Source organism: Callorhinchus milii, unplaced genomic scaffold (assembly GCF_018977255.1).
Source record: "Callorhinchus milii isolate IMCB2004 unplaced genomic scaffold, IMCB_Cmil_1.0 Scaffold1, whole genome shotgun sequence".
Lineage (NCBI taxonomy): Eukaryota > Metazoa > Chordata > Chondrichthyes > Chimaeriformes > Callorhinchidae > Callorhinchus > Callorhinchus milii.
In genome coordinates, this window is record NW_024704742.1 from 65,635,407 (window position 1) to 65,649,039 (window position 13,633).

Below are 13,633 nucleotides of genomic sequence, written 5' to 3' on the forward strand. Positions count from 1 at the left end.
AAGTGATCGAGCCAAGCAAGCATCTTAAAACTACTCTACATTGATTACACTGCAAGCCTCAACCACACGGTCCAGAGATGGAACGATCACACTGCGATATCCGTTTTACCCAAAAGTAAAGGTTGGAGATTGTAAAACAAACGTTCAGGTTCAGAAGTCATTGAATTTCCAGACACCAAGGGGTGGGCGAAGTGGGGGGGAGGGGGAGGAAGAAGGTGTACTTATACATGAAAAAAAATTCCACTAAGCAGAATACTGTATGTGCAATAGACCAGATAGTTGATCCAGATGGAAAGCTGTCCCAAGTTTGGTCACGTCCTGTCCTCCTTTCTCGTGTGACGTCTTCAATTCCTCTATGCAGAGATCCGAGGCCCAAATACAACAAAGTGAGTCTTTTGGTTTCTTAAACACGACACAGAGCCAATAAGCAAACTCTGCTTACACCAGGAACAAAAAAAATACCCTAGAGAATTAATCCTGCACGTACATTAATGTGGCCACAATTGCTAATCTGAACTGTTGGTAAAACTGCTATTTTACACCAGCAAAGATTAAAAATAATTCATGCCCTTGGTGTGGAGACTAACAATGAGACTAGGGCTGGGATGATGGCTCCATCCATTGTCCCATTTCTCCTTCCGCTCTTCACTACCTCAGCGATTATCTCAGCAGCTATCTCCAAGCGCTGCTGGTCAGCCCAACCCAAGCCAACCCACTTGGCCCAGAAATTGGTGAGAAAAAAGGGGCAAAAGATACCTGCAGGAAAATAAATCATCCATACAACAAACACCCGCACGCCCAGGGAATAACACAAATGTGCTGAAGGAGAGTGTTATAAAAATTTAACTTAAAGTAGCATAAAGGTAGTATTATACACCAATTGAACAAAGACTTCTTTCACTTGTGCAACAGATTCAATCGGGCCCTCGTAAAGCGTATGAGCCTTTCACACTCGTCACAGAACTGCTGTTAACTCACCATCGCCCGCGAGGTATATTTTCTATGTACATAAAATGACTTAAAAATAATTTGTACCAAAGTGAGAGATCTTAATTGATTCAGATGTTTCCTAGCTTGACCATACGTCAAGCCAAGAGAATTTTGTAGCCTACGAATCCTAAAATGGAATTCTCCCCTCGCTCCCCCCCACACACATAACCATTTAGATATTTTTTCATTGTATAAAAAAACAAAGCAACTATCTTTTTTTCAAACCAGTTATGATTTAGCGCATAGGTATTTTACAGCTTTTCTACTCCCAAATCCCAGAATTAGAACCCTGCTTTACAAATTTTTGACAAGATTTAACTTTCCGAGAATTAATGAAGTGCATTTTCAGACGTTTCATAGTTTATAATACATTTCCATTGTTAGACTAAATTCAGCTACTTTTTTTCTGAATTCAAGACATTCTCCATGCAAAAGGAAAAAAAATTGCTATTTAAAATATGCACAGTTTTTCTTTCAGGAAACAGGAGCTATAGCCTTATTTGTTTTTGTTCAGGCGGGCAATGTACACAGACGCGAGGCACAGACACATGCCAAATTGCTTTGCATTGCTTCTGCATTCTACAATTTACAAGTCTGGTGTCATTGAAGCAACGTATTGTGGTTTGCACTCAGCAAGGCTGCAGAGATCAGTTATATACACTTATTCTTACTCACCCACCCACCCCCCCCACCACGCACACACACACACACATACGCAATGAAGTGCTTATTTTTTTGTAATATGCTGTGTATCTTTGTGCTCCCAGAAGGAATTTTCACTGGTTGCTATACAGTATATTTGGTTTAACAGGACTCTGCATACAAATTGAGATGTGGTTGTGTTTCCATAGATACTGCAGCCTCCCTGGTGCTCCAATGACACCAATTGAGCACAAGCAGAAAACAGCAGGGGAGAGAGACACTGCAGTGAGCATGCTGGCGTTTGGGCCCGGGTTTGCTAATCCGCAGATAAAGGGGACTGACGGTCTGACTAAATGGCTATTTTACAGTGCGCGATATGAAATTTTAAAAATCTGAAGAATTCCTGCTGGTTTGTGAAGACAATGGAAATGAGATTTGATTCACTGGATTCACTTCCCCAACCCACCTGCCCCCTCCTCCCCCACCCCGCCCCCCGCCACCCCGCGCTCACGCCTCCAGTTTGGTAGGATATGGTGCCACATCCCAACGGTTTATTTCTCTTACTCAAAAGTTATGTTGCAGCCCAGATGGAAATGATTCAGGCCAGGGTCCGTCTCATTGGCAATGGTGTAAATTTGGGCAAGGGACTTCCTCTTCATGCAGCAGAGCAAGCCGTACCTTTTTTTTGTTTAATTTTTCTTTGATTTTATTTCACCCGCAATTTGTTTCTGAGGAGTATTACCAGCGAGACTAGAACTGCTGACGTGAAGGGAGATGTGTTGACCAGCAGGGAAAGTGCCTATCATCACAGGCTGGTGTGTAATGATCCAATCCCCCACCCCTCGCGCCCCCCACAGCCTACAACCACCCACCCCGGTCCAATCCATGCCAAAATCCACCTGTTTACACCTTATAGCAAATTCCTACCACATCTGGATTCCACGATTGATGCGCTGGAGTAGGTTTGAGGTGAGACTGGATAAGTTGTAAGTTGACCCAGCACCCAACCACACCAACCTCCTTGCCATTGCCCTCACAGTCAGACATTCCGTACAAGTGTACAGGGGAAGAATGTCAATAAAGGACCCGTGTGTTTATGACCACCAGCATCCTACCACGTAGTCTGGGGAGATATGAACCATTAGCCAATAAATTCTCTGTTACAGAAAATCAAAGAGGAGGAGGAGAGAACAGGGAAGGAGGGAAGGAGAGGGAAATCAAAAAATAAATTTACAAAACGATCTGTATTCAACACTGGTGTTTTGAAGAGGCCCTGGAGGTGAGGGTTAGGAGGGGAGGAATGATGGGGGAAAGAAGAGGAAAGAGGTGTCAGAAAGGTTGATTCTTTACTCTTCACGGAGTTGCAGCCGGTAGCGGTGATAGTGGAGCTGGAAAAACATTCTCTCCAAGATGGAGTGGCTCATTCCTGGAAGCACGTAGTGTTCAGTGACCCCCACATATTTGAACCCTAATGATTCGTACAGCCTGTGGGCAGCCATTTTGACGGCAGTGGTTCCCAGGACGACGGCAGAGTAGTTGTTGAGCATGGCGAACTCCAGGACTTTACGGCCCAAGGCCTTGGCGATTCCCTTCCCCCTGTATTTGGCGTCCACCGACATACGGCGCAGTTCCACCGTGTTATCTTCTTCGTTGCCTCTCGCTGCTACAATGCCCACAACATTCCCATCCAGGACTGTGACCCAGAAACAGGAACCTGATGGCGGCGGGTTATGAAGGGGGTAAGAGGGAGAGAGAGAGAGAGCGAGAGAGAAAGGAAAATGCACTTTCTTAGTTGCAAATAATATTTCAGATATCCATTCTGTCGTTTCACAACTTTTATTACATTACATTAATTAGGCTGAATAAATAATGATTCTCGAATTTGATATAGCATCTTACTACATTGTTTTGAGACTCTCAAAGAATATACTGTAAAGTTAATTTACTGTATATTTTGTGGCTGAAACCCGGTAACCAATTGCGCACAATAAATCTAAATCACCATTAATAATCCTTGCATTTGATATAGCGTCATATCACATAGTTGAGACGTCTCAAAGCACTTCACAGGATATTTTGTTAAATGGATTGACTGTGTATTGTGTATTTTGTGGGTGAAATGCGACAGCCAGTTGTGCACAGCAGTGTCCCACAAACAGCCATTGGAGTGAGCAATCAATTTTTTTTTTGTGGGGGTGGGGGGGGGGATTGTTGGCCAGGACACTGGGGAAACTCCCTGCTCTTTTTTTGAATAGTACCATAGGATCTTTAACATCTATTTGAACAGACAGGCGGGACTTTGGTTCAATGTCTGAAAGATGGCACCTCCGACAATGCAATCGCCCCCGCCCAGCTCCGCACTGGAATGTCAGCTTAGACTATGTGATTCCAATTCCCGATGTGAGGTGTGAACCAATAACCGTCTGAGTCAAGAGTCGAGAGTGCTAGCACTGCGCCAGGCTGACACACAAAATAACTTATACATATAAATAATCAAGATTATTTCATGATATCTAGTTCCCCCTCCCCATTTACAGTTTTTAATGCATAATCATGTAACCAATACAACACACGCTCTGACTAGTATGGGGCAGCAGTGCAAAAAAATTCAACACGCAATTGGGGTAAATGTTTCTCTTGGGCGTTTGGCTGAGTCAATCTCTCGTTCAGACAATCATAGAGATTTAGAGAATCACTGAGTTTCTTGTTCTTTCTACCATCTGTTATTTAGGGCATAAAAGGGAAATATCCTCAGTCAAACCCTGAAGATAACGATTTTGGCTTCATCTACTTTTTTTTAAGCAATAAATTATCCGTGTTCAAGGCACCAGCACATGGAAGTGACATTGTCCCCTTCATTATATAATAATCATCCTTGCATTTAATATAGCACCTTGTCACATCATCGAGACGTCTCAAAGCACTTCATTGGATACACTGTAAAGTGGATTGACTATACTTTGTGGATAATTGTGAATGAACTGTGGATAATTGGGCCCAGTTATTTGCCTATGGGAATTGGTTGGTTCTGAATATCTTTTCTTCCCATTTTTTGTTTTAAAACTTGTATAGCGAAAGCTCAAAACATTGTAATTCGGAGGACATGACATCAGTTAATTTCTCAATGATCTGTCCATGTACCGAGCTCCCCTTGTAAGACCTTTGCTGCCTCTTCTGATTCCATAGTCCTGTTCCCCAATTTAGTGTCATCTGTAAATTTCACTACTTTGCATTGAGTCTGGGAATCCAAGTTATTAATGTTAAGAATGGGTCCAAATACTTACGAGATATCCACCCTGGCCTTCATTTCAGCTCCTTTCCCCATCCTGGCCAATTTCCCCCAATGACAACCCTCTGCTTTCCTTCCATTCAACTAATGTGGAAACCATAATAGGAATAATAATAATAATCCTTGCATTTGATATAATGCCTTATCACGTGGTTGAAACATCTCAAAGCGCTTTACGGAATATACAACAACAACTTGCATTTATACAGCACCCTTCACGTGGGGTAGCGTCCCAGAGCATTACTTTATAATGTAAAGTGGATTGACTGCATTTTGTCGATGAAATGTGGCAGCCAATTGCGCACAGCAGTGCCCACAAACAGTCGTAGATTGAGAGACCAAATTATTATTTATTTATTAATTTAGTTAATTTATTTATTGCAGGGATTATTAGCCGTAGATTCTCCATAACTCAGTTAACAATATCATTCTGGGGACAAGTGAGAGGAGACGCATTCAGCCACCAGGCGAGACGACCGGTGTCGGTTTCGATTGCTCGCGCAGAGTGACATGACTGCCTGTGGCGTCCATCCACCAGTCTGACCAGCAACTAGACAATGTGCCGTTGCCTTGTCACAAGCAACAACTGCAAAGGACATCATTCAAGGCTGTAGGGTTGTGGTGCAAGACAGCCGCTTCACTGATATATTATTGGGGTGTGGGGCGGTGGGAAAGGGGACAGTAATCCCACATAAGTGTTAAATTCATCTCTGTAAATGATTCAGGAGGACCCTTCAAACAATAGGCTGTAACTAGCAAATGATTTAGACTTTCATGGGTGAGAGAGGATAGTGCATTGTGCTGAGTAAAACTCAGCAGTCAGTTCAATGGACCGTTGACACATCAAAGAATCAGGCCTCGCATAGATTATCATACATTCGCAGCCATTTTCTGGTCCTCCTAATGTGAGAAAGCAATTTATACAAGACAGAAGTGCCTCAATGCAACCAGAGGGGGGTGATTTATATCCAGTTGTGATTTATAAACTTGAAGCTCAATCGATGTCAAAGCCGTGTGAGATTACTTTGGTTTTAAATTTAAGGTCAGGCTGGCTTTGAGGAACGACATCAAGTCTTATTTGGAAATTGCTGCTTTTTCAAAGCTGCAGAAAACCAACTTCCCACCTCATAACACATAATCCTAGATTTGCCCACAAAATACACAGTCAATTCATTTTACAGTATATTCTGTGAAGTACTTTCAGATATCTCAACAATGTAATAAGGCACTATGTCAAAGGCAAGGATTGTTATCATTATAATTCATGATCTTAAAAATTTTAAGACAAAATTGATCAGCCTAAGACTTGGTGGAATTTAAGGCGACTGCATTGGGTTCAGATAAACCTACTAAATCTGAAATAAATAACTTGTAATTTTATGTTGCCTTTTCACACCGAAACGTCTCAAAGTGTTTCGCAGATATTTAAAGCCAAACATGGTGATTGTTTTAGACCCTCCTCTTCAAACACACCTGTGGTCACCCCCCTACGCCTACCCTCCCTGCCCTCCACCCCTCCTGATCCCAACCCACAGCTCAGGTCCAAATCCCTGACTGTCCAGTGCCTTGGTATGTCCTCCCGATATGGAAAGTGCTATACAAATGTCATTTGTTGTTATTTCAGTTAGCAAAACGCAGCAACTATTTCCACACAGCAAATTCCTACTAAAAGCTATGAAGTGAATGACCTATTAACCTGAGAAACTTTGACCAGGGGAATTTAAGGGAATTGATTCCTGTTTTCTGTTTAATGAGATAAAGATTCCAATCCACATTTGATTATTTTACAGGAACATAACATGGAGAGACAACCTTTGTGATTGAAGCAGTGTCCATGCACTTTACTGTTGTAAATCTGGTGTGTGTCAGCCCAGCAGATGACCACTGGTATGTTGTCTATGCAGTAAATATCACGTTATGCTGCTTATCAGTGCTACTTAACCTTGGTGGGTTTCCAAAATGAATTCAGACGGTAGCAAACTCCAATAAAATACGTAACCTACTTTCACCACTCAAGAGAAGCACGGCAGTGCTAAAAATACTCAACAGACACAATTTTTCTACAACAATGTGTAACAACACCGCACCATGTGATGATATTTAAATGTATAAAAGGCAGAGCTTTAAGGGGGCAGAGATGGGAATGACAGCAATGCGGTGAAATCATCAGTGCGATTAAAACCTTTTAACACTAAATTATAGCTGGCAATGGAGTACTCTGGTGTCCATGGTTACAGGATCTCCGTCTATTGTGTTTCACTAAAATAGATCCAGTAGTCACGGGAGAGTATTCTGGAAGGATAAGATTAAAAGGACAAATCATCTGAACCTATTCTCGTGATCTTTTGAGAACCCACTGCATATATGTGGTCAGACATTTCTCAGTGCTAAGTATAGTGACTTTGCTGACCTGCGCTTATATTGGGAAATGCCTAATAAAAATAATATAATCCTTGCATTTGTTTTTTATCATGTAACTGAAGTACTTCACAGAATAAATTGTGAAGTGGCTTGGCTGTATTTTGTGAGCAAAACATGGCAGCCAATTGTGCACAGCAGTGTGGATTGAGTGACCAAATTATTTTTAAAGGGATTATTACCCCGGAAAGCGATCCCCAATAACAACCGGGTTCCTACTTACTGCTAGGTAAACAGAAGCGTGTGGAGCTAGGAAACATGCCTAAGGTTTCACCCTGCCGGGAATCGAACCGGGTCCTCTTGCTTGCGAAGCGAGTGCTCTATAATAATAATAGTTCAGTGGTAGAGCACTCACCTTGCAAGCGAGAGACCTGAGAGAAGGTAATAATTCCTTTAAAATAATAATAATAAATTGGTCACTTCAATCCACAACTATTTGTGGGACACTGCTGTGCGCAATTGGCTGCCGCATTTCGCCCACAAAATATGCAGCCAATTCACTTTACGGTATATTCCGTGAAGTGCTTTGAGACATCTCTATTACGTGATAAGGCGCTATACCAAATGCAAGAATTTTTATAATAATCGTTATATTTGATATAGCACCTTATCAGGTCTTCGAGACTCCACAGGACTCCACAAATTAATAGCAGCCTCAAAGCAGCCAACTGCGTACAGCTGTGTTCCACAAACAGTCGTGGATTGAGTGACCAGTTTATTTTTTTTTGAAGGGATTATTACCCCCAGAGAAACAATCTGCCAATCGACTAACAATAGGATTCCTACTTACTGCTCGGTAAACAGAAGTGTGTGTAGTAAGGATATTTTGCCAACGTTTTGCCCAGCCCGGGAATCAAACCCAGGTCCTTTCTCTTGCAAGGCGAGTGCTCTAACCACTACGTTACAGGACTCCACAAATTAATAGCAAACTTTGGGGGGGTGGGTGGGAAAGGAAGGGGGTTGTTGGGGAGGCAGTGGGGGAAGAAAGGAGTTCATGACTTGATTGACAGCATTAAATATTTTAAGTAAGTTCTATTCAGATCAGCCCCCTTTGACTCCTCAAAATCTCCCCCTAAAATCTAAATGAATTGCTTTGGGACACCCATCTTTAGGCTGGTTTTGACTTTCTGATTTCAGATAACAAAAACATTTTTGGGGTGGGAGGGTGGAATTAGCTTTTGGGCAAAAAAATAGGGCTCCGACTATTCAGCTGCAGAGACTCTGTTTTTTTTAACCACTACCTACAGGACTTTGTTGATCATTAAAGTATAGGGAAGTTCCTATCACCCCCAAAAATTCAAATATCACCCCCAAATATCAAATGCCACCCCAATACCAAATATCACCTGCACGTCACTCCAATACCGAATTCTACTTCCAAAATACCAAATAACATCCATAATTAAACTGGCTTGGCTGTTGTTATATGTTCTGTATTGTAATAACCCTTTGTAAAAATTAATCCTCTAAATTGGTTTAGCATCTCAGCCAACGTAAGTAAGTTAGGACGACACCTCTGACAATGTAGCACTTCCCCAGCACTGCACTGAAACGCTAGCCTAGAGGAAAGCACAATGTACAATAAAACACAGGGTGAATGCTCTTGGAAAAGAAAAACGTAGAGATATTAAAACTAGGCGAAGTCCACACTAACTAACTATTCACAAAGATTCCATTTCACGTTGTGAAACAATAAATCTTCTGGCATCCAATCAAGCGGTAATAGTGAATACAGACTTCCTCTGCCTCCAATGTATCAAGTTCATTGTAGGCACGAATCACATTTATATTTAGCCACAGCCAAAACTTTAATCTATGCGCAGTGAAGTGCTGTATTAGAATCTTGCAGTTCCATAAAAAAATGCATGTTTCCTCTATTTCTTGCCTCCCATAAGTGTTTGTCCACATTACCTTACTTGTGCTACTTTGATTTTCCACCCCATCCTCCAGTTATTGTATAACTCTCTGAAATGTTTGAAGGTTATACTCAATAAAAATCAGGTTAAGGTTCTCAAAGAGGTCAGCATGGAATGGGGTGAAATATGTAGCATTTGATACTTATCACATAAGGTGTTATTTTTCCACCCCAAGGTATCTTGACTTTAATGTTCTGTGCAACAACAACAAAATTACATTTGTATAGAGTCTTTAATGTTGGGAGGACATCCTAAAGCACTGGACAGTCAAGTGTTTCGGACCCAAGCTGGGGTTTGGGATCGGGGGGGGTGGAGGACAGTGGGGGAAGCAGGATGATCAAAGGCACAGTTGAAGAGGAGGGTCTTGCGATGGGTCTTGAAGGAGGTAAGGGAGGGGGCGAGGCAAAGGGACTGCAGGATGGAGTTCCAGACGGTGAGGCAGAACGGCTGAAGGCCCGCCTGCCAATGGTTTGGTGGGTGAGGCAGGGGACATGAAGCAGGCTGGAGCCTGCTGAGCAGAGGGAGCAGGCAGGTTGGTAGGGGTTTAGGCGGTCGCAGAGGTAGGGGGAGCAAGATCATGGAGGGCTTTGAAGGTGAGGATCAGAATCTTGAACTGTATCCTCTGTGTGATGGGAAGCCAGTGCAGTCAGATGAGGATGGGGATGATAGGGTCATGGAGCCTAGTGCGGGGGTGGACATGGGCTGCAGAGTTCTGGATGATTTACACCCTATGGAGGGAGGAGTTGGGGAGGCCAACAATCATGGAGTTTGCATAGTCAAGCCTGGATGTTATGAATGTGTGTATGAAGGTTTCAGCGGTCTGCGTGTGAGACAGTGGAGGAGCCGGGCGATGTTGCGGAGGTGGGGAAGGCAGAGTGGGTCATGGCACTGATGTGGGGTAGAAAGGATAGTTGAGGGTCAAACAAGACGCCAAGGTTCCAGACTGGCTCAGTGAGGTGGAGTGTGCAACCGTGGATGGTGATGCTGTCAGCGCCTGAGGTGTGGAGGCCCTGACGTGAGCCAATCAGTAGAGCCTCGGTCTTGTTGACATTCAACTGTAGAAAGTTAGCTCTCATCTGGGACTTCATGTCAGGACAGCAGTGGTCCTGGAGTCAAAGATGGAGGCAGAAAGATAGAGTTGGGTGTCATCCGCATACATGTAGAAGTTGACCCCATGTCTGCGGATGATGTCATCAAGGGGGAGCACATAGATATTGAAGAGGGGACCTCAGGGACCCCTGAGGAACGCCACAGGAGATGGTTCGGGGGCTAGATGAGAAACCGTTTGTGGAGATGAAGTGGAGGCGGTGTGAGAGGTATGATCTGAACCATGAAGGTTGAGGTGAGATGAGAGGCGGTGGAGGAGGATAGAGGGTCAACAGTATCGAAGGCAGCAGAGAGGTCAAGGAGAACGATGGACAAAATGTTATTTGTCACTTTGATCAGGGCTGTTTCTGTGCTGTGAGCGGCATGGAAACCCGATTGGAGGGGTTCGTGAAGGGAGTGGTGGGAGAGGAAGGAGTGAATCTGGGCAGCAACGACTTGTTCCAGGGCCCTGCAAGGAAAGGGAGGTTGGAGATGGGGCGGCAGTTTGAGAGCAGGGATGGGTCCAGGGATGGTTTTTTTGAGGATAGGAGTGATGACGGTCGTTTTTAGAGGGGTGGGAACGGTGCCAGTGGACAGGGAGAGGTTGATGATGTATGTGAGCAGGGGTTGTGAGTTGAAGCCCATGACAGGAAATGAGCTCACATTGCGGATGACGCTCCAGTCCAGGGCAGGAGCAGCGCTGCGCTGTTGGAGGTGTTGTTTTCAGATGAGATGTTAAACCGAGGCCCCTTCTGTCTATTCAGTTTGCATTGACACTATTCAAAAAGGGAAAGAAGGGCTGGTGTCCTGCCCAAAAATCCTCCAGATAAATTTGTCGTTCATGGCTGTTATGCAAATTGGCTGCTGTGTTTGCCCACATTGTCTGTGAGTAGAGGAGCGAGGAGGTGGAGTTGGGAGATAAGGAGAGGGGTAGGGATGGGGTCGAGAGAGCAGGTGCTCAGTTTCATACAGGTTATAGTGGTGGTCAGAGGAGTTGGGTTGCAAATATGCTATGTGAATTTAACTAGCACCTGGATTCAAAAAGTGCCAGTCTGGCTCAGTTGGTAGCACTCCCTCTCTCGCCTCCAAGTCAGAAGGTTGTGGGTTCAAGCCCCAGGTCGGGACTTTGAACTCATGTAGTCTAGAGTGACATTCCAATGCAGTGTCAGGGGAGAGCTGTGTTGTGTTGGAGATGCCGTCCTTTGATAAGACATTAAGCCAACTCCTGTCTGTCTGTTTATGTGGACATTAAAGATCTTATTGCACTATTGAAAAGAGGAGTTTCTCCCTGTGTGCCAGCCAACAATACCCAAATAATAGTGGTCACTCATTTAATAACTATTTGTGAGATATAATAATAAGAATCCTTGCATTTGGTATAGTGCCTAATTACGTCGTCAAGACATCTCAAAGCGCTTCACAGAATACTATATATTGTGGGCGAAACTTGGCAGCCAGATGTGCACAACAATATTATGCAAATTGACTACAAATACACAATCACTAAACTGTAGAGTAAATTCTGTGAAGCACTCTGACATGTCCTCCCAAAACGAAAGATGCTATATTAAATGCAAGAATTATTATTAATTACGTTTTAATAGAATTTATAGATTCTGCTTCACCTCGAAGTTGTGGCACAGAATTCTACATGTTTAGAATACTTTTCTAATCTCTTTAAATCTTTTTGCAATTATCTTAAATCTGCGTCCTCTTGTTACAATTCGAGCACCAGTGTTAATAATCAATAACCAGTTAGTCTTTAAGTTTACTTCCTTCTTTTAAAAAAAACATGATATCTACTGCACAGTTTCAAACCATAAATTAAAAAATAATCAACAGTGAAATCGATAAGTACAGAGGGATCTCGCTGATTTCAATAGCTCTTAAAGTCGTGCTTCAGGTAGTCAATGCACGTGTATCACATGCAATGCAGGCTCGTGCTTTGATCAGGAAGGAACAGGCTGGTTTCCATTCTCGTGAGGAATGTGTGGGACAGGTTGTGGCTTTATATGAGATCGTAGAGTATCGTAAGGTTGAGAAGAAACCCACCTATGTTGTGTTCTTCGACTTTTGCAAGGCTTTTGACCTAGAATCTCATGGGCCCCTCATGATGAAACTGGAAGCCATAGGAGTACATGGCCGAATCCTGGATTTTATCCGGAATGTGTACTCCAGCTCCAAGATCCGTGTAAGGGTCGACAGTGGCCTTACGGAGTCCATCCCTCTGGAAAGGGGATAAGGCAAGGCTGCCCATTGTCACCCATCCTGTTTGATGTGTTCATCAATGATGTGTTGGAATGCATCAAGGGGGCAGGACTTGGTGTATCTGTTCCAGGCCTCTCTGATGGGATTGCAGCATTTCTGTTTACAGATGATATTGTGTTGCTGGTAGACTCACCTGGGGTCCTTCTGCACTGCACCCGCCATCCCACCACTGGGCCAACTGGTGGCACATTGTGTCATAGTTCTGCACCGCCCAAGGGAAGACATCGAGGGAATTGATTGGAAGATACAAGGGCCTTTAGTCCCAATCATTGACTCTTATCGATACCTTGGGGTCATGGTGACACCAACTTTAGCCTGGACACTGTCCTGAAGGACTGCACTGAGAAGAGGCGAAGGGCACTTGGTCGTACTCATCCCTCTTCAAGAACAGCAAGGTCCCAATGCAGGTCAAGTTTGTGGCTTACAAGACCTTTGTGGAAACAGTCTTCCTTTATGGATGTGAGCTCCTGGGGATGCAGCGGAGAGGCTTCCTCCGACACATCTGCAAAGTCCAGGATCAAGCAGTAATCAAGCAAACATAGAAAGCAGCTACAGGGAGGGAGGGCTACCGGCCTGTCGCTAAGCACCCTGGAGGCAGAGGCGGTTTCACAGCGGGCATGTCTATTTGTCAAAGCCCCTCACATGAGGATTTGGATTGAGCAGCTGATGCTGAGTAAGCCTGGTTTGCGGCATTGAACATGGATCTCAAGAACATCAGAAGGCGTCTTGTAAAAGTCTGCCGATCACGTTGAAGGCAGATATCCATTATATAGCTGATGAGGAATCTCTGAGACGTAGGGCCACGGCTGTTGGAAGGCGTTACCTGGAGTCCAAGTTTCTGAATACACGTTCATATGTCTGGAATCCACCTTGATTGGCCTGCAGAGAGGCAAGCAACTACTGCTTCAACTCTTAAACTCTGCACCTCCAATTGGTGGAACGATTGCTCAATGGGAAGGGATGGTGCTCGAGCTGCAGACATGAAGACGGTGAAAATGCTCTCGCACCTTTCATCCTGAGCTGT

The 13,633-nt window shown here is 43.9% G+C and overlaps 1 protein-coding gene across 1 annotated transcript in view; it reads right to left on the reverse strand.

The window, feature by feature from the left end:
* Nucleotides 1–2,835: 2,835 nt before the first annotated feature.
* The window catches only part of nat8l (N-acetyltransferase 8-like), a 28,374-nt gene continuing 17,576 nt past the window's right edge, over nucleotides 2,836–13,633 (reverse strand). Inside the window, exon 3 of the mRNA XM_042343129.1 lies at nucleotides 2,836–3,346. Within this exon, the coding sequence (XP_042199063.1) occupies nucleotides 2,979–3,346 (368 nt within the window). The 3' untranslated portion in view covers nucleotides 2,836–2,978. The remainder of the gene's footprint in view (nucleotides 3,347–13,633) is intronic.